Genomic DNA, 22,409 nt, shown 5'->3' on the forward strand with positions numbered 1-22,409 from the left:
CTTGTTGTCTCGAGATCGGCCTTTGCCATCTCCAATTCATACTCGTACACCAAAACTCATTCATACACCAACGCTGAACCCGAACGACCCGTCGAACACATCTGCCTTGGCTGCTTCGATAGCACTTGCTCTCATCCCCCTGAGATCATGGAAGCTTGGCACCCTGTTGGGCTCATAGAACGTGAGCAGGTTGGTCATGTCTTCGTCCGTCATCTCACACATCTCCTCCCAGCTGTACCTGTCGCTCACGTCCTTCATCCAGGACATGCGCTTGGGGCCCTCCTCGGGCTTGGGCGCAACCTGGCGCAGCTTGACGCGCAGCTCGCCAATGGCCTCAATGGCCCTCCCAGCATTGGACGGCAGCTGCTTCGCAATGAAGCGTCTGATCATGCTCGCCAGCCTCGGCCCCTTGCCATTGGTGGACACCATGATCTGTAGTGGTCCATCGCGGTGCACGCTGCCAAAGTAAAAGTCGCACTCGGGCGGGACATCGGCAATGTTGGCCACCAGGCGCTTCTGCTTGCACAGCTTCCAGATCTGGGTCGAGGCGGCAGGATCGTCGATGGCTACGAGGACCATAGACCAGTCCTTGTCGTCGAGGTCCGAGGGGAGGAAGATCCGGTCGACGTGGGTTACCTGCTTTTGGGCGACACGATACGAGACTTCGGCGTTCAGGCCGCTCGAGGGACAGATGACGGTGACGACGGCATCGGCGTTGAGGAGGTGGACAATCCGTCCTGCCGCTACCTGGGGAGATGTTGTGAGATATTGTACAGCATAGAAACAAAAGGCAATAGCTGTCACGCACCTCACCGCCGCCGATGACAAGGACAGGTTTGCCCTTGACCTGCCATGCAATCATCAGGCTCCCGCCGCCCTGGATGGCGGGGTACTTTTCCTGCGGTCGTGATTCAGCCATGCCGCCGTGTGTCTTTGCGGTCGCGACGATGGTGATGGAAGCACGGAAGGGGTTGGCAGCAGAAAAGAAGACATGGCGATGGCGAAATGGGTGGAAAAGCAGACGAGATCGAAAGCGCCATTCAAGAGTCACCATTGGTCCCGTCCCCAGGGCATCCCCGGCCCTCCACCGCTTTCTTTCTTTTTTCCGTGATGGTTGCTAGGGGCCCTGTGGACCTATCGATAAGCCTTACGGATAGGTAATGGCGCCTGGGAATCCTTGAGCACTGGGACACGGCAACCGTGCAGCCCGCACTTGCAGTGCAGCACACAGCACACCCTGCCCTGGAGCTGCAGCTGCAACCCTGCCTGAGGTCCATCCGCTACAGAGTACCTAGGCCCGGCATCCCCAACACCCGACCCCGACCCCGACCCCGACCAACAGGAACAAGCACCTCAGCATCATGCCCGTTCCTGGGCTCTCCAACATCACATTGCCAGCAACGATACCTTATCGCTATAGGGCTAGCATCGCCGCCCACTCGGCCCTCAGGCGTGCGACGGGCAGCATCAGCATCACCGACATAGGCACCGCAACATGTCGGCGCCCCGGAGGCTGGGAGGTGGCCGCATCCTGGGCAGCGGTAGCAAGGGGCTCGCCCCGCCCTCGTCGTCATCCTCGACTCCTGCTCCAGGAGGTGCCAACCCACGACGGGCCAGCGCCAACACAGCTCGCGCCGTGAGCCCATTCCCGCCCTCGGAAAGCAGTGTTAGCGTCGGCTCGTATCATTCGAGACTCTCGTCTCCCAACTCCCTCTCGCCGCCTTTGTCCAGCACGCTTCCGCCCTTCGCCCAGGATCTCGTCTCCCATGTCAGCCTCGCCGGTCCCTCGAACCGCGCCTCCAGCAGCGGAGGGCTGGTTTGCCCAATATGCAACGAGGAAATGGTTACTCTGCTCCAGCTCAACCGCCACCTAGACGACGTGCACCAGGAGCTTCCCGAGGCCGAGCAGGACGAGGTCAAATCGTGGTTCGACAAGCAGGTGCTCAAAGCCAAGCGGTTCCAGCCGCTGTCTCTGATCAACCAGAAGCTACGCGGCATGGACGTGTTCGAGTCCAACGAAAGCCAACCTGTCTCAGCGCCGGCAGCCCCAGGCCGGATTGCAGAAACTGTTGTCGATCCCGAGGAGCTGGTGACGAGGAAACACTGGCAGAGGTCATCGGGCAACGACACATGCACAGACCCGACATGCGATAGGAAATTGGGACCGCTGAACGGCAGCGTAAATTGCAGGAAGTGCGGGAGGTTGTTCTGCGAGGAGCACACAATGTACCAGATGAAGCTGTCGAGGTCAGCCAACCACGAACCGGTCCGGGGCATCTGGTGTCGCGTGTGTGAAACGTGCTACAAGTCGAGGGGGGGCTACAATGACCATAATGGTATTTCACGAGACCATACGGCGGACTTTGCTGCCGTGCGTGCCAGGAAGGTGGAGAGGCAACGCCTCGAGGTCCAGAGGCTGGAGAAGAGGTTGACCAAGCTGACTAGGCTGTTGGCCGAGGGGCCTCAGGACGCGGGTGTCAACTCGGCGTTGCTATCACCGCTCGGCGGGGCAAAACACATCAGAAAGACTATTGAGCAATCTGTGGTGGCTTGGGAAGAAGATGCGTCTGTGGCGAGGTGCCCGTTCTGCAAGCAAGAGTTTCGGTCTTGGACGTTTAGGAGGCATCACTGCAGGATATGTGGCAGGGTTGTGTGTGCGGATCCGGCGACGGGGTGTTCGAGTGAGATTGGATTCAATGTCGCAACCCGCATGTGCTTGCTCGTCCGATGGCTCAAGAATCTGTGCTAACTGTTCGGCAGCAACCGCTTTGCCCGCAGCCGAGAAGCCAACCGGTGGTGGCCATATCAGTGTCGATGTCAGGATGTGCTGCGACTGCAAAACGACCATCTTCTCACACCGAGATTTTACTGATTCGATTACCCACAAGCCTCCGGATCAGATCGCGTACGAGAACCTACGCCAGTTTGAGCTGGGCATCCGAAACATGATGCCAAAATTCCACAAAGCACTGGTGGCATTGCAGCCGCCTGACGATAACAGCAACAAACCACCGCCAACACACGCCGAGATCCAGCACGCTGCCAGCATTCGCAAGCGCCTCACATACTCGTTTCGCCAATATGGCGAGGCAGCAAAGCGCATTCAGAACATGCCCACCGACAGCCCTACGCAACGGGTGCTTCAACAAAAGATTTATGCCGCTGCTTCGGCCTTCATGCACACCAATATGCTTCCCCTGAAGAGCTTGCCATCTATTTTGAAAGCCAGCGGGCCAGGCCACCGGCGCTTGCTCTCCAACGGGCCGTCCCACTCGCCCCTGCGAAACGGTGAGTCGGCCACATTCGATGCCGAAACTTCCAGCGTGGGAGGGGCGAGCGAGGTCAGCACCGCCGTGTCGGCTCTCGAGACAGAGGAGAAGGAGGCAAAGGAGAAGCTGATTGTCTTGGAGGAGCAGCGGTTTATGGTGCACGAGATGCTCAATCATGCAAGGGCGGCGAGGAGATTCGAGGAGGTCACGGCGTTGACCAAGAACATCGAGGAGCTGGACAGGGAAATTGAAGGCTCAAAACGAACTGTGGCCGATGTTGCGGAGAAGTTCCAGGGGCTGTATGTTGGAGGAGCATGAGGCGGCGACAGAGGAAGGATGAGTATTTAGCGGGCATGGCTCGGAGTTTGGGAGTCATCTTTTGTGCCAAGGACAGCTGGTTGGAACGAACCAAAACATGGGAATATCAATCTACGCTTCGGATGTTCATCGCAAGCCCGGGGCGATCTTGGCTTGTCGATGTCAAGCAGACCCCACTGCTGTCTTTTCGAGCTCAAAAGAGCGGTTGACAGACGGGGTGGCACTGTCACGGCTAGGTCAAGACACAAGCTCGAACTGCCCTGGCGCACGAACGCGGCGTCTGTCCGTCTGCCCAAATTAGCGGCCAACCAGACTGCAACCTCCCGAGCTAAACATCTGGGACACAACTATCTGGCCTGTTTTCCGTTCTTGCCGCCGTCTACGTATACTTTTGCATCCCCAAAACCGAAGGCAAGACCCTGGAGGACCTGGCGTGCCTCTTTGCCCACGGCGTAGGCCACTGCCGCCAGTTTGCCTGGCAGGCGCCCGAGACCGATGTTGGTCGGCTGGCTGAGATTGACGAGCAGAGACACTGGGCCAAGAACAGGGAGTTCCTCCGGAGAGAGGAGGCGTACAACAGGAGGAGGGCCCGGAGGTTTGTCCATGTTTGAGTCCGTGGTCAAGTCTCGCGAGTGGACGACGTTCAAGGACTGGGTATCGAGGTGTCTGTCTCGCCGGACGAGGCCGGGGGAAAAGGTTATGTCTCCTGGGCTGCCCCAGTGTTCTTGTGCCTCTGCTACTTCTTCCGCTTCTGTTTCGAGACGGACGTCGGTGGATGACAAGACGAATGTGGTTTGCGAGTCGTTCGCCACGGGTCTGGAAGAGCGGTATGGCGAGGATCAGGCAAGCAGATCACGAAAGAGCTTCATCTTTAGTGTCATCGGGAAGGGGAGGCGGGCGTCCATCGTGGCGCTTGATGGGTCTACTGCTAGCTCGCCTCGGGATGGTAGTGCGGCAGGTTCGGTGTTTGGAGCACAACTTAGTGGGAGAGCACTGGTTCAGGATGGCGGTGATCTGCCAACTCCTTCCTCGAATCCTTTGCAGCCGGGCCACCAGATGGGAACGGCGACCCATTGTGACGTGGAGGATGCCTCGTCGGAAGGAGCGGTGTCACCTTGCACACTGGTTCCTCCCAGCGGTAAGAAGCAGAATTTGCCCCTGGCTGTCGTGGTTGCAGAAAGTGGTTTTGTAAAACAAGGGGTGGATGGAAATTGACTGCTTAGATTGATGGAATGGCCCATCGTGGCTGACTTTGGCGGTAAAATAATTGACCACTGTTGGATACTTACCTATCACACAAAGACCCGTGACTCGTGATTCTCTTGCCTCTAAAAGAAAAGGAAAAGAAAAAGGGAAGAAGGAGAAGGAGAAGAAGAGAGAGGACAGGCGTCTGGGCAATCGTGATAGGGGTTAGGGTTATACACCGGAAATGTCATTGTCACCCCGCCAAAGTGGCCAGTTGATGGATGGAATCGAGGAGGCCAAACTCTGAGCAATATTCACCAAAACACATCTTCAACAGTGCCTTCACGCGCCAGTTACGAGTCTCCATCATCCATTCCATTACCTTTCAGTCATTGTGATTCCCCATCATCTTCCGACGCGACAAAATGCCACCCTCACCCGCGCCCACCATATCCCCCCGCGCCAATCCAGACCACTCCAACATCACAATATCCACCTCCCCAACCGACGACTACCGCCCCAGGTACAGATTCTACAACAACACCTTCTCCCTCCACCGCGTCTCCCCCCTCTACCTGGGACCCGAGCCCGACCACAGCGGCGGCGCCGACCCTCCCCCCATCACCATTGGCCCAGCCCAGCTCCGCCTCGTCGCCCAGCGACTGCGGGATGTGCTTGTCGGGGATGTCACCCGAGGCGTGGAGGTCGGTCTCACAGCTGCAGACAGCGACAGCGCCAGCAAGATCGCCAACAGCATGGGCAGCCTCGAGGTGGTGGTGGTGAGACCTGTAGAGGCGGCTGATTTGCTCGATGTGAGTCTGGAAAAGATGAAGGATCAGTACCGGCAGGACGAAGGGAGCCAAGAGCTGGTGCGTTCATGGCACGCGCTGGAGGCGAGGGTCAAGGGGAAGCTGGGGTTGGCGATAGAGCTGGTGTATGAGCATTCGATGGGCCTGGCGTTTCTTTTGCCTGACCTGTCCAAGTCGTCGGCGCTGGCGCCTGGTGCGGCGGATGATGAGACGGGGACGGGCCGGTTTCTGTGGCTGCCGGTCATGTTGATGAGGATGCCTGCTCCGGTCAGGGTGGCGGTGACGCAGTTTTTGGAGAGGGAGTTTGACTGCAAGATTAGTCCGACCAGGTTTGGGACCAGGACGATGGTGGGGGGGTTGGAGAGGTGGATGGAGACGTTAGAGAGGAACAAGAAGGAGCAGGAGAAGGATCTGCTTGTAGCGGTGGGGTTTAACACTGTAGCGATGATGCCGAGGCAGATGGTGGCGGTGGAGGGGGGGAAGGAGGAGTTGAACAAGCCGGGCTTGGCTACGATTGATGTCATTCTTCCGTGGAGCAAACTGATCCCGTTTTGGAAGCGCGGGAAGGAGATGGAGGAGGGGGAGATGCGGAGGAGGTATGAAGAGGGGGGTGTGGAATACAAGGCTTCGGCTGTCACGTTGGCCGGAAAACAGGGGATGAGGGAGGAGGGATGGGGGTGGAGGAGCGAGGTTCACCAGCCTTTCCTTGAGGCTCTGTCAATGTACACCAAGAGAACCATCGCGATGGGACTGTTTCATCCAGCGGTGCGGATCGTCAAGGTTGGCTGCTCGGGATTCACGGCGGCCGAGGGAAGATTGAAGATCTTTCCTACGATGGACAGGGCTGGGGTGGTAGACTTGTTGGCTATGTTGTGTGAGAAGGCTGTTTCGCAGCAGCGTTGAGCGAGTGACAGAACAGCGGTACAGGGAGTGGAATTGTATGTTTCTGCGCTGACTGATGAGGATTTGTTTCGGGACACCAGCGTCAAAGGTGCAGCGTCGAATGTATTTGATTTTCAGTTTCAGGCATAAGAAAAGAGATGTCAAGATGTGACACGGTCATTCCTACATCCTTTTTATTTATGACTGCTAACTCGAGTGATCCTACAGAAAAGCTCTTACAACCTCCAGGAATGGTCGTCTATCTCATGAACCCCCTCTTGCCATCACCATCAGCATCCTTCATGGGGTTCAGCCGATCGAGCAAGCTGGGCTTCGCCTTCTCCGTGTTGACGCTGCTCGAGCCAAGACCGGTCGTGCCAGTAGTGCTGGAAATGTTCTCTTCGGACGAGGACATGGACGAAGAAATGCCTGATGTACCAGTGGTGGCAGTGCTTCTGCTGGTGCTCGAGGTCATCTTGTTGGGAGCGGGTCCGCTGCCAATCTCGTGGCCGCAGCCCTGCTGATGCACACCCTTGGGGCAGCCCTCAAAGGCACCGTAGCGCTCGGAGCTTCCTCCCAGAGCACCACCCTGCTGCTTGAATTCGTTCATCGACATGGCCGGGAGAGTGGTGGTGCCGTGGTGCTTGGCCTGCTCGTGATGGACCTCGTGGATGGGCACCGTGGTGTGGACCACTGAGGGTTGGATGGTCTCCTTGTGGATCACAGGTTGAATCGTCTCGTGGACGTGGCTGCGATGATGAGTCAGTTGGGTTGTTGCTGCAGGCGGGATGTGGGGAAACCATACTGGTGAACCTGCTCACCCTGAACGACGGGGGCGTGGCTCTGCGTGTGGGTGGTGCCCGTAACGGTGCGCTCATCTTTGATCTTGCCGGCCTCGGCTCTCAAGGCTCTCTCGGTGGCCTCGTTGTCGCGGTTGTCGAACTCGCGGTTGACGACCTTGCCGCGATTGTGGATGTGCTGCTCGGGAAGGACTTCGGTGTCGTGGATGGGCTGGACCTTGCGATGGTAGTGGTCCTGGTGGACCTCCTTGTCGATGGCGGTGTTGATCTCCTCGTGCTGGGTTGGGCGGACGGTTTCCTTTTTCACGGCGGGTGCGACCCGCTCCTCGACCGTGGTGTCGTGGTGACCTGCCTTGGAGACGAACTCGTCGACGGCTTGCTTTGCTCGATCCATGATGGTGAGTTGTTTGTTTCGGAAAGAGAGATGAGGGTGAATTAGTGTGGGGAAGTTGATGGGTTGCAATAGACGGATCATGGATGGTGGGATGGAGTTCTTATAAGGTAACTCGCTACGGGTAGAACCTGGGGCTGGGGGGCATTGTCAATGGTGACGTTGGTCGATGACCTCAACCGCCATTGCTAGTGACGTTGACTCGTCTCCCATCTTGCTCGGACTCTGGGGCAGACTAGGTTCGATGTGTTGAGCAGATGCTGGCCATCTGATCATACATTACATGGTGTAGGTTCGCGGTTCGGGAGTCCTCGGAGGAAACGGTCCTCATCAGCAAGGTAGTAAGGGTGGTGTGTTGGAGCCAACATGGCCAACCAGTCTCCAGCAAACCCAACGATCGAGAGATCGGCGGATCGCCCGTATCCTCGTGCCTTAGTCCCGGGTCCAGACTTACAGGGCTATTCCTGGTTGATTGGTTGCAGTAAGGGGGGGGAGAAGGGGGGGGTGCTAGCCACTGCATCACCACACACCTCCAGCACAAAGATGGAAGCTATGGCCACGAATGACGCTGTCCAGTGGATCAACAACGCTTACACGCGGGGAGAACCTCCAATCATGACGTTTAGCCTCTTCCAGATGGATACGCTACGATATGTGCTCGGGGAAGATCCGATCTCAGAGAGCATGGCAACCTACGGCAAGCTATGGCAATGTCCGTTGAACGCCGGCTTCTACCACGACCTAGTCTAGCTTCATCCACCTCAGCTCCCCCCTTCATCGTGAAACATGCTCTCGTGTCGGTCTACTTTGGCAGTATAAGCACCAGTTCAAACTTGGGGAATCAATATGGGACAGAAGAGCAGTTGCCTCACGCACAAACATACCGATTTAGGAACCGCATCGGCCGAACAGCATCGCCAGCCTGAGAACGGCACAGCCCAGGACCTTCTCAAGGATATCGCCCGGAAAAGCAAGCTCCAGGCTCGCGGGATGTCGGGGAAATGTCAAGATGGCGAGGCTAGCACCGGGAGCTCGATGCACGTAGCGGAGCAGAATGGAAACGCAGTTGGCGAGAGTGCATCAACAAAGCGGTTGAGGATCACCTCAACTGAAGATACTGATACGGAGACAACTGTTACTGCGCGTAAGTTTGTCCCATTCTGTCGTCATAAAAATTGCATGTGGCTGATAGTGTGCGCACCCCTTGTTATCTAGCCGTCGTTCAAGAGGTCGTGAAACCCCACGTCCACGAGATTCGACAAGAGGAAATCCATCGCGACATCCATGTACACACAAACCACACCATTATCCAGCCTGTCTACGATCTCGAAGCTCTACCACCGCGGCACTTTGTCCCCGACGAGACTGGAAAGCTGGTTGAGGTCAGCGAGTCAGACCTACCCGCGTGCACGGGACGAAATGCCCAATGGCACATCGCGGCTGGCCCCGTCCCCGACAAAACCAAGAGCAAGCAGGCTCTCGGGACGGCGGCGATTACCAAAACCGGGTCACCCAATAGCAGCAGCAGGGCCATGAACGACTCGGACACTTCCTCGTCGACGGATTCCGTGCCCGTGATGGAGGTTGGCCAGCAAGAAGAAGCGGTAAGAATGATGACAACCCCCCTATGATTGCGAGAAAAGACTCAACATCTGACTCGCAGTATTGCCTCGCTCCCGAGCATCAGAAGCCAATTGTGCAGAAGGCTGCCGTCCCAAGGTCAATAACGACGCAAGCCAATGAAGGTACGACAAAGAAAACCTCTCGACTGCCGAAACCGTCGACTGCGGGTCAAACAACAACGGTGGCTGCAAAGTAGCAAAGCCTGAGCTGCATTTGTGTCCATCTAGGTGTGTTGCGGGAAGGCTTTGTCATTGGTTGCCTATGTCTTTCTTTTGTTGTCAAAGTATGTTGGTCAAAGACACGGCGATTGTCAGTTAGCGGCTTGTTATCAAGCTTGGTGAGAGATGATTCAAGTTGGGAATGGTGGAAATTTAGACGTGTCCAAGGTAGATACCTCCCTACAGCTAGGTACATGATTCTCTTTAAAGAAAAAGAAAATGGATATGGGTAGTGACTTTCCAGTCAGGATTACAGTTGTGTATGGGAGCCAATGTCATGCTTGATGATAAAAGCTGAGATATAATGATGCGACTTGTGTCTACGGTAGGTGCGTCAGTAAAGGTACCTAGGTAGGTAGCTATTGTACTTAGTCTTGGCATCAACATGTGGTAGCTAGGTATTTCAGATTGTCCTTGACAGAACTGTGGCACAATTCTCAACTCATGTAATGGCTAGAATAAAAGCATCGAGTCGTCGTCGTCGCCATTGAGGTGGACATTTCCCGTTGCCTCCAGCCCCTCATAATCACGGCACCTCCCTGTAGTACCCACTCCACATTGAAGCATGCGATTAAGTGATTCTCATGCTTCTCTTCGATCATCAAATAGCCTAGAACTTCCTTTTGGCACAGTTCCATCACCACACGTCACTAATGTCGTGTTGGAACAGCACAACCTCTGTTCACCTCGGGTCTGGTAAACTTGTCACCCCATCGACTGCATCAAGTCAAGTTTCCGAGTGTCGAAGTGAGGTGGAGAACAAGGAGAAACTTGATCAGTTTTGAATACCATGCCTGTTCGAAATGAATCCCTTCGCACAAAGACCAAAAGCCAAAAGCGTCACTCCCTCTTTATTCATGAAGGCTGCTCGATCTGTGACATTTCTACATTGTTGTGAGCCTTCAGAGGATTTATACATGTCACAATGCCTCAGGGCCATCGTAACTGGGTGTAACTACCTCATCTGCTTGAATCCTGAGCAAACGGCCTTTTCGACATTTTTGTGCTCTTGCTTGGGAGGCATACCGATTGGACCTACCTTGGCCCACCTACACCTACCCACTGTTGCTTAGGTACACTATCGATTTTAAATTTGCCAGAATGGTCGACGTCACCGACGAAGATGATTCGTACTGGTGGGCCAGATCGCCAGGCGACCTACAGATGTTTGATGTGCCTGACGTGCCGGTGCCCACCCTCAACATTCATCCGATTCTTTACGAGTATGAATACAACAAGTGGATGGAAAGGGTGGGAGCTATACCGGAAGCTGTAGTCGACCTTGACCCAAACTACAAGCCGTTACCCCCGAGGGATCTCGCGCCGGAACTTATGACGGTTCTGAGGTTCGGCAGAACACCAACTTGGCCAGAACTCTGGCGGGACGCGATCTCATCGCCCTACTTCGCTTGGCCAAACTACAAGCCCTGTCTGAGCGGCCCGATAACCTGCTTCACTTGTCTCAAGCCCCTGGACATCCCGTATGCCCAGGAGCCGGAGGGTGCTTTCGGAAACTATGACGGTGAGGCACCATTCGAAGATGCCGTGATCGTCGAGGGATGCTCTCATATAATGGGCGCCGACTGCCTCCAGGCGTGGTTGGAATCCAAATACCCAAATGATGGCCAAAAGGACTTTTACCGTTGGGTCCGCGGCGAGATCATGCTAGGCGAATGGGATGAAGATTTTCAACAAAGAATCAAACCCTATCACGAGAACCCGGCCCTGCGGAGAACTATCGAACCTGGTTGCCCCATATGTGCTGCTCCCCAAACAATCGACACAAACTATGGCACAGAAACCATGGATCGCAGCGCCGTGACCTTCAAGTTCCCCAACATTAAACGCATCAACGTGCAGTGCATTCGGTCGTACGCCGAAATGACCGAAAACGACATGCTCGTTGCTGGGTTTCCATGGATTGTACTGCGGTCCAAGAAGAGCTATCGCGAGGAGGTGGAAAGGCAACGAGTCTACTTTAGAACCATATTAGAACAATACGAACAGCTGGGTTGCGAAACACATCCGGACGTCCCCGGCGGGCCTTACAATGCCCTGGATTACGCCTATTTGAGGAACAAGGCCTACGAACGTGTGCTCATGCTCCACGTGGGAGAGTTGCTTTATCAAGATCACCTGTGGAGATCACAGAACCCACACGTGGATGTTGACTCGGGCTCGGACGAGGATATGATGGATATAGATGATGACGACAATAATCCACCGCCGCCGGGGGGGGGAGGGCCTGGCGCTGGAAACCGTCAACAGCCACGAACACCACCGAACCGGCAACCGCGACCACCAGTGGTGCATCGACCGCCGCGGCCGGCAAACCCACCGAACCCGGGCCTGGCGCGGCCGCCGATTGTCCCACGGTGGTTGAAACAAAGCAAGCGCAATCCCAACCCCTATCCAAGGCCGCTGGATCCAAACGAGCCGGCACCACCGCCAGTCCTTCCGGCGCCGGACCCCTGGCCCCTGGACTATGACACTCCGGAAGAGCTGAACCCCCTTCGGTGTCCCTGGTGCGGCAGAGACGATTTCAAAAAAGCCACCCAAAGGCGCAAGCACGAGTACAGGTTTCATAACCGCCCTGACCTGGGAATGGCGGGAAGGCTAGCTCGAGATGACCGTCGCGCTGCAAGGAAAGACGCAGCAGACATGCTCCGAGCAGCGCGTCGACTGCAAGAACTTCAGGCAGCGGACCCACCGCAAGGGGACGAGCAACAACTTCGACAAGCGCAGCAAGCCTGGCTGGATGCGCGGAGACCACTGCGACCTGGGACGCAGCCGGATTCACCGCAACCGCCAGGAGAGGCCAGGACAGGCAGCCCGGCAGCGGAACGTGCAGGGCGACTGAGAGCCTTCTGGTCGGAACGTGCACAGCAGGATGAACAACAACGTGAGGAGTATAGGGCTAAGATACAGCGCGAAGCTACACGACGTGAGCTGGAACCACATGAAGAACTTTGGCTGCAAGGGGGTCGGGCTGAAGAGGCACTTGTAGCTGCCCGGGTTGGCCGGGAACAGCAGCAGCAGCGGTTCGGGGCAGGGCGGGCTGAAGCAACAATTTTAGCTGTGCGGCGGCAGCAGCAGCAGCAGCAGCCGCCGCAGACACCAGAGCCCGAATCACCGCCTGACGATATATACGGCGTATCACCTCGCAGGTCATGAGGTAAGTTAGGTATACAGAATAGATGTCACATATCCGCTTGCTTGTTTAGCATGAATTCAACAAGGCCTGCCGCAGAAAAAGGGCGTATTTAGCCAAAAGCAAACATGTGCCGCGTCTTCCCCACAAAATGGACCTCGAAATGCCGTGTTCCAAACCACCATGCCAAGGATCACCATGTGTAAAAGCTCCGATTGGCTGGACTGATCGGGAACTGACATCTCAGATATAGCGGCTTTGCGGGGAAGTCGATCCATTGATTATTTCCCAGAGACACGAGCCGTCAGGGTTTACCGTCTGGGGTGTTCCGGCTAAGGGGGAGATCCCAGGTGATTAGAGGTACCTTACCTAGGCAGGCGGAGGGCCGATGTTGTCATCAACCGTGGAGTTTGCAACAGCTGGGAAGATGAACATACTCACCAATGTGCTATGAATACTCGACATAAAGACATAAGACCTAAAGAACACTGGTAGGTGGGTACCTATGAAGGGAACAGTGAAAAGAGGACCTACCGTCAAAAAGGTTGACAAATGACCTAACATCTAAGGGGCGATGGGAAAGACATGTAATTAACATCAACACAACCTCGGCAATCATCCGCCGAGAAGATTACCCTTTGAGCGTTCAGCCACCCGTCCATCCGGACCCGGTCGAGGGGGATCTTCAACATCATCTCTGTCTATAAATCCTCTCGTTCGCCCCCAATTGAATGGGCTCTGAAGGTGTCAGCAGTGAGCCCAGCCTCGACCCGTCACCAACCTGTGCTCCTCTCATACCGCCTCTCAAAATGAAGGTCTCAACCATCACCCTCCCTATGCTGGCCAGCCTGGCCGCCGCCAACCCAGTCGAGCTCACCGAGCGACAATCCTGCCCCCCAATCCACATCTTCGGCGCCCGCGAGACCACAGTTCCCCAAGGCTATGGAACCTCCCAGGGGCTAGTCAACATGGTAGCCCAAGCCTACCCCGGCGCCACGCGGGAAGCGATCGTCTATCCCGCCTGCGGTGGGCAATCCCAATGCGGCGGTGTGAGCTACGAGAATTCTGCTCGCCAGGGGACCGCCGCCGTGGTCCGCGCCGTTACAACCCTCAACCAGCGGTGCCCCGACACCAAGATCGTCCTGATCGGATACTCCCAGGGCGGTCAGATCATGGACGGTGCGCTCTGCGGCGGGGCGGGCGCTACCCTCACGGGTGCTCCTCTTGCTGCCGTGAAGGCGGCTATTTTCATGGGCGATCCGATGTATAACCAGGGGTTGCCGTACAATGTTGGGACTTGCAGGGCTAGAGGGGTATGTATCGTCCTTTGTATCTGTCGGTACGTTGGAGGTGCTGACGAGAATTGCGCAACAGTTTGCTGGCCGACCCAACGGCTTCCAGTGCTCTCCGGGCAACCCGGCAATCATCCAGTCGTACTGCGACTCCACCGACCCGTATTGCTGCACTGGCAACGATGCCAACTCGCATCAGCAGTATGTCAACAAGTACGGGCAGCAGGCCTTGGCTTTCATCCGTCGCCAGCTGGATGCTGCGTAAGTTGTTGGCCGTGGCTTGGCATCAAAAAGGGGTTCAGGGGGGTTACAAACAGTAGGGTTAGGATAGCCTAAAATATCTATGACATTTCAGGAAAGCTTCTCTAGGATTGCGCTGGTGAACAATACGTATATGTACCTCTTTCGGGAGCCTGATTTAAACAAAACGCCATTGTTCTTTTATCATGATGACGAAACTCCACGTTTAACAGACCTGAGGGCGCCTAAAAACCCTAAACCTCTTTCCAACCAAATGCCTCAGCTGGGTCAATAGTCAACATACGAACAAAGAGACCTCAAGGGTCCAGTGATTGGCTCCCAAATTCAACATGAGCATACGGAGACAGCTCCGAAAGAGGTTTACTCGCTTGGCAAGAAAGAAACCCGCATCCGGATTGTCAACACCAGTCTGGCCGCAACCAGGTGGTGGCTCTCGTCGTGGAAGATGTAAAACAGGACCAGTAGAAGATGAGTTTCTTTATTTGAGAGATATAAATCCCGGAGCCAATTCTTGTCCATGCCTCGGTTTGGACCATTTGATTACCCCGTCAACTCGCGAGACAAGACAGCACTGAGCGAGCTCTCTCGAGCCATTCACATCGAGTAAAAGTCCGAGTCTCGTACCATCCTCAAAAGCAAAAATGGGAGCCACATCCAGAGTTCTCCTCGTCCTATGCCGTCTAGGAGAACTCGTCTGCGGAGCCGTCGTTCTCGGTCTTCTGGGGCAGGCCTTCACCTTGATCAACAACGCCGGCGTGCTCGAGCCCGAGGGGCGACTGATTTACACCGCTGTTGTGGCCTGTCTGACGATACTTGACTCGTTAATATTCATCGTCCCGTTTGCTTACTCGTACTGGTCATTTTTACTGGACTTTATACTGTTTGTCCTGTGAATTGTGGCTTTTGGGCTGCTCGAGTCGGTGAGTTGAACCAGAATGGATCTGAAAGATGAATATACTGACAGGCATTGCAAACGAAGCTTGCCGGCATCCACACCTGCTCCTCTTTCTGGTTTAACAACTACTGGGGTTATTACTGGGGCAGGTGGTATGTCCGCGGGAAACCTGGCATGGACATCAACTGGACGGGCTGCAACGCGTAGAGGACGGTCTTGGCCGTCAGCTTCATTGCCTCGATGATTTACCTTGCCAATGGCTTCTTGGTGAGTGCCTCCTGCCCACCTACTCTTCGCTGCCTTGTCTCGCACGTTGACTGACCGACACAGGGTGTGTACTGGACTCTGGAGTACGGCAACATCAGAACAAGGTTCAAGGGCTTCTTTGAGTAAGTTCGGCTTCTATACAGCCTTCGCTGACTGACATCTGCACAGACGCAAAAGAGGATTGGGTGGCGATACTGGCGGCGCCAGTGGACATCTTATCAAGGAGGGTGGCCCTGGGATCACGCAGACTCCTGTTCACCATCACAATGGCGTTATGAGGGCTGGAGTGAACAATGCCGCCCCTGCAACTCCGGTCAACACATTGCCAGCTGATACCGTAGACCCGGCTGCAAGAGTGTAGACGATCGAAGGCTGCGGGAAGGGGTTTTTGAGACGGCGAGCTCGTGGTTCGACGGTAATGTATCACGGCCGTCAATTTCATACGTCGAAAGCCTTGCATGTGGTGTACCAGGTCAATCAGATATGATGAAGAGGGTTGTTCATATGAGTCACCATATCTGGTTCATCTCCTCCAGTTTTGGTCACAAGTGGACGCACTGTCATGTTGCATTTCAATCTGGAACCTGATGAAACAAGTACGTTGCCCCCAGAGATCAGGTAAGATTCGGGTGACGACCAGCTGCCTTGTCGTTGTCAATGCGCGTAGGCAGGCCCTACAAATCTACAGCAGAAATAGGCTCAGTGCACCGTCAACACCAGTCCTGGGTCTTGACTTTATTCACTAATTGTACATCAAGGTTCATGCCTGTTAGGCTAGCATAGCACCATCCCATCTGCTAGGTAGGTAAAAACTCAGGGGCTACTCCACACCACTCCACAGACATTGACGCATTAACACATTACAGTCATTACCCCCTCTTTCCAAATCCCCCTCATAGTCCACCTTCATTGCCTATCAGACTTCTTCTTCTACCTTTTATCAAGTACCGAGCAAGATAAATCAAGATAATAATAACAAGGTATCTGGGACATGCCACTTCTAAACCAAGCCTGACATCTTTGTTGACTTTCACTGTGGCAACTTTAGTAACCTGTCTGATTGGGCGTCGTATTCACAATGATATAAAAGATCGCCCAGGCGAGTACCGCAACAACACAAAATCTCGGTGTAATCCACGGCTTTCCACCCCCACCACAAGTGTGTAACGGTGACATCGCCCAAGACAGAAAACGTTGCCTGTGATGATCCAAAACACTACCATAGAGTGGCGTCAAACAAAAGCATGTGGCAACTCCAGGACGGTTAGACACATAGCCATGATCAAAGTGTCAATCTACCTACCTTACCCACCTCTTCCCTCCATCACGAACAAGAGACACCACAACCTGCAACCCACAGTCGTTTGATCAGAATTAACATTTACCTGGTATCCAAAATCCAAACATGCCTATCAAAAACTAATGCTATCCGAAGAAAAAGAAAAAAAAAAGCAAAAAAAAAAAGGCAAAAGGGTATATTTGTAGCACAGACAGACACACCTTTCTCTTGGCACCAACAAACCTAAAGCCTGCAAGAGCAAAGATTACTTTCCGCCAGAAAATAACATGCACACCCGCCATCCAGCCAAAAAGCATGGCGTGAAAAGGCCTCCAAGATACCTGAAAACAACAAGAAGCCGTGACAAATTTCCACCAGAAAGAGAAAAAGATGCTCTACTAATAAAAATGCGTTCGCGCGCATGTGCGTGTGTGTTGCTCCGTCAGCTCCCAAAGTTACCCATGCCCAAGAGTCCCTTTTTGATAACCAATACATGGGGTCCCAGGTTCCCTACCTAGGTACCTACCATCCAACCCATTTCACCGACACCAGAAACAAAACAAGAAGGGAAAAAAAAACAAGGAAAAACAAAAACAGGAAACGCAGGAAGCCAAAACAAGATGGGTGACAAACACATGAAACAAAGACAGGGCAAATCTCCAAGGCTAAGCACAACCAAGGCAACCTCGGAGTCCACAACAGTCACAAAGGCTGCGCAAGCAGACGACGACGACGACGACGACAACCACCTCACACGTCCTTGAGCACAGCCACTCTTAGACTCATGCCCTCCCCACCACCATCGAACCCGTGGCCTTGAACAAAAACCGGACAGTTTGCCCCCGAAGCCCCATTCACAACAAGACATCGGGTAGATATCTCCCTCCCGCCCCCGCCCAACAAGAGAGAGGGAGGGAGTGAGCCTTGATACCGTTGCCAAGAGTCCCGATGTGTATGCACCTGACCAACGGGGGGGAGGTGTCCTGCCGGCATCTAAAGTCTCGCGAACGTGTCTCGGGATCGGATCCGGATGGCAGATGAGCAACCAACCTCGACCAACGCGGATACGGTGCGTCATGCAGACGCCATAGGTAATCCCTACCGATCCCGGCCAGCAGCAAGGCAGGCAGATGCTGCTCCCATGGCTGGCTGGTGTGCGACCACCCAGATCATGCAGTAAACCCCGAACGGTAGTTCCATTCGTTGCCGTATAGACACACGCCCAGTCCCATCTTCTCGAAAGACAACCTGGAAGGTGGTCGAGTCCAAGCTGCCCAGACTTGACAAAATAAAATGCGGGTCGGTCGGAGACTTTGAGATGGTGCCACACCGGGGGGGTCTCGGGACGTGCCTAGCGGGCGAGATGGAGGTGGCCTCTGGTCAATGATTGGCCGCGCCACACCAGCTGACCTAAACTCCCACTACTAGATGTCCCACACACCACACCCATACACACACTCTAGCAAACACACACACACACACACAACGGTCTCCGCCCAGGTTTGTCGCGAGAGAAGAGGCAAGGTCCTCTCGAATCCTAACGGTCCTGTTCGGATGGTTGAATCCTAGTTATCGACAACCTCATCTGATATCCTCGTGCGCGTGTGTGTGTGTGTATGTGTGTGTGTGTGTGTGTATGTGTGTGTGTGTGTGTGTGTGATGTTTTCCCGTATTCCGTGCACACCACCAACCCCTTGGCTCCTCCATCTGCCATGGTCACAACGGCTTTGACGTCGAAAAAAGCCCTGCGGGGGTTTGTTGTCGACAATGAGGACCAAAAGCCGACGGCCCACTCGATCAAGCCCGCTGCGCACCATCACCGTATGTCCCACCACCATACACCCCGCCGTGGGTACTGCTGGACTGGGCACCATACCCATCCGTGACAGAGTAGTTATCCCAGCTTCTCGACTGTCCCTGTGATGCAGGCACGCCCGAGTGAGCACCATATGCCCCTTGGCTGTGGTGGACGGCGTGGTGAGATGCTCCCGGGATGCCGTAGGGGGAGGCCATCCCTTGCGCCGCCGTGCTTCGGTGATCGTACACTGCCGGGAGAGCGGACAGGCGTAGGCTCGACGAGTCGGTCTTGATGGTCGGTGAGAGCGGTTTGGCGGCACCGTACGTCGGCCAAGAAGAGGCGCCCCCGGTGAGGGTTCGTGGACTGGTGAGCGGGTCGGCGTGGTGATGGCCGGCACCGACATAGCTCGCGGCCGAGATGGAATCCGGAGCGAGACCCGAGGACACCGCGGCGGACAAGGCCGGGTACGGACTGCCAAGGTGGTCCGCCGACGCGGGGGTGGCCATGCGCGCGCGGGGGGAGTTCAACGTCTGCCCCATGGCGGGCGTGGACGCGCTGTACTTTGAAAAGATCTTGTGGAGCGCGGCATCCAGGTCCTTCCACTGAAACACCTTGACGTCCTTCTCGATGTTGCGTGGCTTGGGAGCGCCGAAGCCCATGATGATGCCGAAAAAGGCCTCGCTCTCGTGCTTGCTTTTGCTGACGGTCATGGGCCGGTATCCTTCCAGGTTCCGGCGGATGCGGTTCTTTTCGTCCACCGGAAACTTGTGTGGCGCGTAGAGGAGCTGCTCCAGGAGGGAAATGGTGTCGACCGAAGTGACAAAACACGCCTGCCTCTCTTCCCACCAGATGCAGCTGACGCAGATGCTGTTGTGCGGGCGTTCCGACTCGGCCACCGGCTTGAACGACACAGTGATGACGTTCCCAGTCTGTTGCTTCTTGAACATGACAATCCTCCGCTTCTTTGCCCCTTCCTCAGCCGTCCAGTTCTCCGCCATGCTGCCCAGGTCCCCAATCAGCCTCAGGGTGGCCTTCTCCTGGTACAGTCCTGCTCCGTAGCCCGGGTACCCGCCGTTTGCGCTGCTGGATGACTGTCCGATGGTGCTCGTTCTGACAAGCTGTGGCGTTGCTGCCGTGGTGCTGTGTTGGAGCGATGTGAGACTGGGCCGGGTGATGGACGTGTGGGAGACGTGCGGCAGACTGGTTGACGGGCTTCGGAGGGAGTCAAGGGGGCTGTTGAACATGCCGGGCCACGTCCCTGCATGATGCGGCGACCGTAGCATCGGTGGAGCCCGTGAGTATGGGTCGGTTAACGTCAACCCTGTTCGGAAACCCGAGGTGGAAAGCATTCTATTGCTGTTTTGGCTGTACGATACGTTCGCCGAGGCATTAAAGTCCTGTTGCTGGCCAGTGGTGCCGGTTGTCGAGACTGCAGGAGGGTAGCCATACGGGTTGGGTGCCGCGTCTGCCGGTAAGTTGTGCTGGTGAGCCGGTGGGCTCGTACTCTTTGACTGTGCGTCCAGGTGCTGGTGTGGGGGGCTCGCCCTCTGATGATGGACAGGTGATCGACCCGTGTTCTTGGGAGACCCAAACTCTGGAGGACTGCTGTCACCAGGCACTCCGGCACCCACGTTCCCACCTGACACTCCGCCCTGGTTTTCCTGGTACGAGAAAACGCCGCAGCTGTCCTGTCGGGCTAAGCCTTCGCCACCGGAGCCTTCGACAAGAAGCGTGAGAGGTACATTGCTGAGCGACCTGCAACTTGTGCTTTGAAACTGGGGAGCCTCGACAGTCACAGTCCATGAAAAAGATCCGCTCCCATCACGGCCGTCCTTGATCACGGTTGCTTTGCATCGGTATGATCCAAAGAGGACATACACATGCGGAGCAGAGCCAGACAGGCCGCCTGCGCCCAGAAGATCATGTTGGCACGAGACCTTGAGCGAAACCCGGGTGCCGAAAGATCCAACGGTGGGCTGGCTCGAGATGACAGCGAGGTGAAGCCCCGGAGACGTCTGACCCGATAGGTACTGGCTTGCTGTTGCGTGGCTGTTGGCCGCAAAAGCCATCTGGTTCAACTGAGACGCCGCATTTTCTGTCTGCTGTGTTGAAAACGACTGGGTCGAGTATTGTGAATATGGCGAGTCTCCGTACCCTGCATGTTTGTTGGCGTGTTGGTTAGCTGCCTAGCTTTTCTAAACGCCCCGGACTGCTGCTCCAACACGATCTCGAGACAACCTACCGTGCATCTGGGCTGCCTGAGCCTTGTACGACATGGGCAGGAGACCAGGGGGACAGTCCCCGCTGAGGTCCCCTCCGTTCTGCGCGGCCTCTTCCTCCAGCCTGATGGTCAACGTTTCCGGTGACTCTATCTGCTCTTCAAGGATGATGGTCCGTTGCGGATGGTAACCGGACTTGTTGGGTGAGAAGAAGCGTTAGTGAGAATGAGGACGAGGTGAGGTAGGGGGAGTCAACGGAGAAAAGTGCAAAGCATCTGAGAAGGCTGTGTCTCGCGGACCGGCCGCCCTTACCCGCTCGTGGTTGGCCGATTGGGAAAGGAGAGATTTGAAGGCACAACGCCCGAATCACCACCGAAACAGCCTCGGGTGTAGCAAATTGGAAATTTCAGACACTCACCGGATAGACCTTGAAAGCCGGCTCTTCAAACTTGGTGGCAGACATTCAAACTGATTTTGTGCCGAATAATTCAAGTAAGATGTGTTCTCTGCGGCCGTGATCGAGTTGGCCGAGTTTCGAGATCAGGATTGTCAATATCAACGAGGAAACCTGTGTCTCTTTTTTTATTTCTTTTTCTTTTTTTCAGTTAGGTATTTTGCTCAACATTTCTGCTCGGTCCATTCATACCGTGTTGATTGACACCGCGGTTGGGAAACTGGCCTACCTTGAAATGATGGTAAGTCGCTCGGCACAGAGAAGCAGACTCTAGGTCTTCCGTCTTCCGGACTCTTTTGTATCGAAACAGCGCCGTTTGGATGCCTTCGTTGTGATATCACCTCCTTCAAATAAAAAAGAAGCACCTCCTTTTCGGAGACCAACCCGTTCAAAGAATGCCCAACCGAAAACTGCAAAATAAAAGCTCGGTCAGCCCGCACTCGGATGCCGTCGCAGGGATAGCCCCTCGTGAAGATTTGGTGACACGAACCCTTTCTCTTCCAGCCTGAACCGTGGTTCGTGAGCGCAGAGGAACGAGAGGCGAGATTTGACTGTATGCAGCTATCCCGAACCTGTTCGCATACGTAGTCAGATATCGAGCGTCTCTGCAATCAGATGCTGAAGGGAAGAGCAGCAGGTTCCCGTAACCGGTTCGTCCGCTGTGGATCCTTGGAGAGACAAGAGGGAAAAAGGGTGCAAAGACAAGACAAGGTCGAAACACCACGTCGTTGGATGTTTTGGGGTAAGGGATCCCTAATGTGTGGGAGAAAGGGTGAAGATGATGCCAGTGAAGACACGGGAGGATCAACACGGACCAGCAGCTTGCATTTTTGGGGAGGGTTGGATCAAGTGGTCCCGAGGAATGCTGTCCGGGAGTCCTGCTCTCGACGACACTCGCAGCGAGCAATCGGCACGTCCTGGGGCCGGATTCCGGGTGCGTTTGGCTGGGCAGAAGAAGCAGGTGACGACGACGGAGGACAGACGGTAGGTTTCTCTGGCGCGCGGGTGATACACAGGGATTGCAAGTGATTCAACCGTTGAATGCAAGATTCCATGGTCTTTGTCGAGATGGGGATCATGCAAGGGTCGCTGGGAGGGTGGTTCCGTGGTGGAGACCGGTACCCGATAGGTGTAGGAATGATGGCCCCTTTCCCCCCGTCCTTGAACAAAAGCAAAAGGCGATGTTGCCGCGGAGCAGAGGTGGAGGTTGAAGGTGTGCAGATGAGATGAGATGACCATTTGATAGAGCCAGCAGCAACTTTGCAGCCAAGCCCAACGACGAAAAGCCTCGGGACGCA

General features: G+C 55.3%; 12 protein-coding genes across 12 annotated transcripts; 7 read left to right on the forward strand and 5 right to left on the reverse strand.

The window, feature by feature from the left end:
• Nucleotides 1–2: 2 nt before the first annotated feature.
• MET8 (Bifunctional dehydrogenase and ferrochelatase) lies at nt 3–1,121 on the reverse strand. Its single transcript, XM_062910498.1, has 2 exons — nt 809–1,121; nt 3–747 (listed from the first exon to the last, which is right to left on the reverse strand). Exons 1-2 carry the CDS (start codon nt 1,052–1,054, stop codon nt 61–63), a joined length of 933 nt encoding a protein of 310 aa, XP_062766413.1. The 5' UTR covers nt 1,055–1,121; the 3' UTR covers nt 3–60.
• Nucleotides 1,122–1,495: 374 nt separating this feature from the next.
• On the forward strand, nt 1,496–3,587 carry PEP7 (carboxypeptidase Y-deficient; the record flags this gene model as incomplete). The annotated part of the gene is made up of 2 exons (XM_062910499.1): nt 1,496–2,708; nt 2,761–3,587. 2 exons carry the CDS (start codon nt 1,496–1,498, stop codon nt 3,585–3,587), a joined length of 2,040 nt encoding a protein of 679 aa, XP_062766414.1.
• Nucleotides 3,588–5,197: 1,610 nt separating this feature from the next.
• QC763_300350 (uncharacterized protein) lies at nt 5,198–6,484 on the forward strand (the record flags this gene model as incomplete). The annotated part of the gene is made up of 1 exon (XM_062910500.1): nt 5,198–6,484. The coding sequence occupies one exon, from the start codon at nt 5,198–5,200 to the stop codon at nt 6,482–6,484; it is 1,287 nt and encodes a 428-aa protein (XP_062766415.1).
• An 89-nt stretch (nt 6,485–6,573) lies between these two features.
• QC763_300360 (uncharacterized protein) lies at nt 6,574–8,082 on the reverse strand. The gene is made up of 2 exons (XM_062910501.1): nt 7,269–8,082; nt 6,574–7,212 (listed from the first exon to the last, which is right to left on the reverse strand). Exons 1-2 carry the CDS (start codon nt 7,736–7,738, stop codon nt 6,723–6,725), a joined length of 960 nt encoding a protein of 319 aa, XP_062766416.1. The 5' UTR covers nt 7,739–8,082; the 3' UTR covers nt 6,574–6,722.
• Nucleotides 8,083–8,188: 106 nt separating this feature from the next.
• Nucleotides 8,189–9,765, forward strand: QC763_300365 (uncharacterized protein). Its single transcript, XM_062910502.1, has 3 exons — nt 8,189–8,798; nt 8,870–9,258; nt 9,342–9,765. Exons 1-3 carry the CDS (start codon nt 8,501–8,503, stop codon nt 9,471–9,473), a joined length of 819 nt encoding a protein of 272 aa, XP_062766417.1. The 5' UTR covers nt 8,189–8,500; the 3' UTR covers nt 9,474–9,765.
• Nucleotides 9,766–10,596: 831 nt separating this feature from the next.
• Nucleotides 10,597–12,669, forward strand: QC763_300370 (uncharacterized protein; the record flags this gene model as incomplete). Its single annotated transcript, XM_062910503.1, has 1 exon — nt 10,597–12,669. The coding sequence occupies one exon, from the start codon at nt 10,597–10,599 to the stop codon at nt 12,667–12,669; it is 2,073 nt and encodes a 690-aa protein (XP_062766418.1).
• Nucleotides 12,670–13,105: 436 nt separating this feature from the next.
• Nucleotides 13,106–14,296, forward strand: QC763_300380 (uncharacterized protein). The gene is made up of 2 exons (XM_062910504.1): nt 13,106–13,959; nt 14,021–14,296. Exons 1-2 carry the CDS (start codon nt 13,378–13,380, stop codon nt 14,201–14,203), a joined length of 765 nt encoding a protein of 254 aa, XP_062766419.1. The 5' UTR covers nt 13,106–13,377; the 3' UTR covers nt 14,204–14,296.
• Nucleotides 14,297–14,840: 544 nt separating this feature from the next.
• Nucleotides 14,841–15,301, forward strand: QC763_0047100 (uncharacterized protein; the record flags this gene model as incomplete). The annotated part of the gene is made up of 2 exons (XM_062905703.1): nt 14,841–15,083; nt 15,179–15,301. 2 exons carry the CDS (start codon nt 14,841–14,843, stop codon nt 15,299–15,301), a joined length of 366 nt encoding a protein of 121 aa, XP_062766420.1.
• A 33-nt stretch (nt 15,302–15,334) lies between these two features.
• Nucleotides 15,335–15,722, forward strand: QC763_0047110 (uncharacterized protein; the record flags this gene model as incomplete). The annotated part of the gene is made up of 3 exons (XM_062905704.1): nt 15,335–15,361; nt 15,425–15,483; nt 15,530–15,722. The coding sequence occupies 3 exons, from the start codon at nt 15,335–15,337 to the stop codon at nt 15,720–15,722; spliced, it is 279 nt and encodes a 92-aa protein (XP_062766421.1).
• A 1,064-nt stretch (nt 15,723–16,786) lies between these two features.
• Nucleotides 16,787–16,957, reverse strand: QC763_300390 (uncharacterized protein; the record flags this gene model as incomplete). Its single annotated transcript, XM_062910505.1, has 1 exon — nt 16,787–16,957. One exon carries the CDS (start codon nt 16,955–16,957, stop codon nt 16,787–16,789), a length of 171 nt encoding a protein of 56 aa, XP_062766422.1.
• Nucleotides 16,958–18,437: 1,480 nt separating this feature from the next.
• Nucleotides 18,438–21,120, reverse strand: QC763_300400 (uncharacterized protein; the record flags this gene model as incomplete). Its single annotated transcript, XM_062910506.1, has 3 exons — nt 18,438–20,593; nt 20,681–20,852; nt 21,076–21,120. The coding sequence occupies 3 exons, from the start codon at nt 21,118–21,120 to the stop codon at nt 18,438–18,440; spliced, it is 2,373 nt and encodes a 790-aa protein (XP_062766423.1).
• A 25-nt stretch (nt 21,121–21,145) lies between these two features.
• Nucleotides 21,146–22,350, reverse strand: QC763_0047140 (uncharacterized protein; the record flags this gene model as incomplete). The annotated part of the gene is made up of 3 exons (XM_062905705.1): nt 21,146–21,225; nt 21,341–21,616; nt 21,927–22,350. The coding sequence occupies 3 exons, from the start codon at nt 22,348–22,350 to the stop codon at nt 21,146–21,148; spliced, it is 780 nt and encodes a 259-aa protein (XP_062766424.1).
• Nucleotides 22,351–22,409: the final 59 nt, after the last annotated feature.

The sequence above is a fragment of the Podospora pseudopauciseta genome, chromosome 3 (assembly GCF_035222475.1).
Source record: "Podospora pseudopauciseta strain CBS 411.78 chromosome 3, whole genome shotgun sequence".
Lineage (NCBI taxonomy): Eukaryota > Fungi > Ascomycota > Sordariomycetes > Sordariales > Podosporaceae > Podospora > Podospora pseudopauciseta.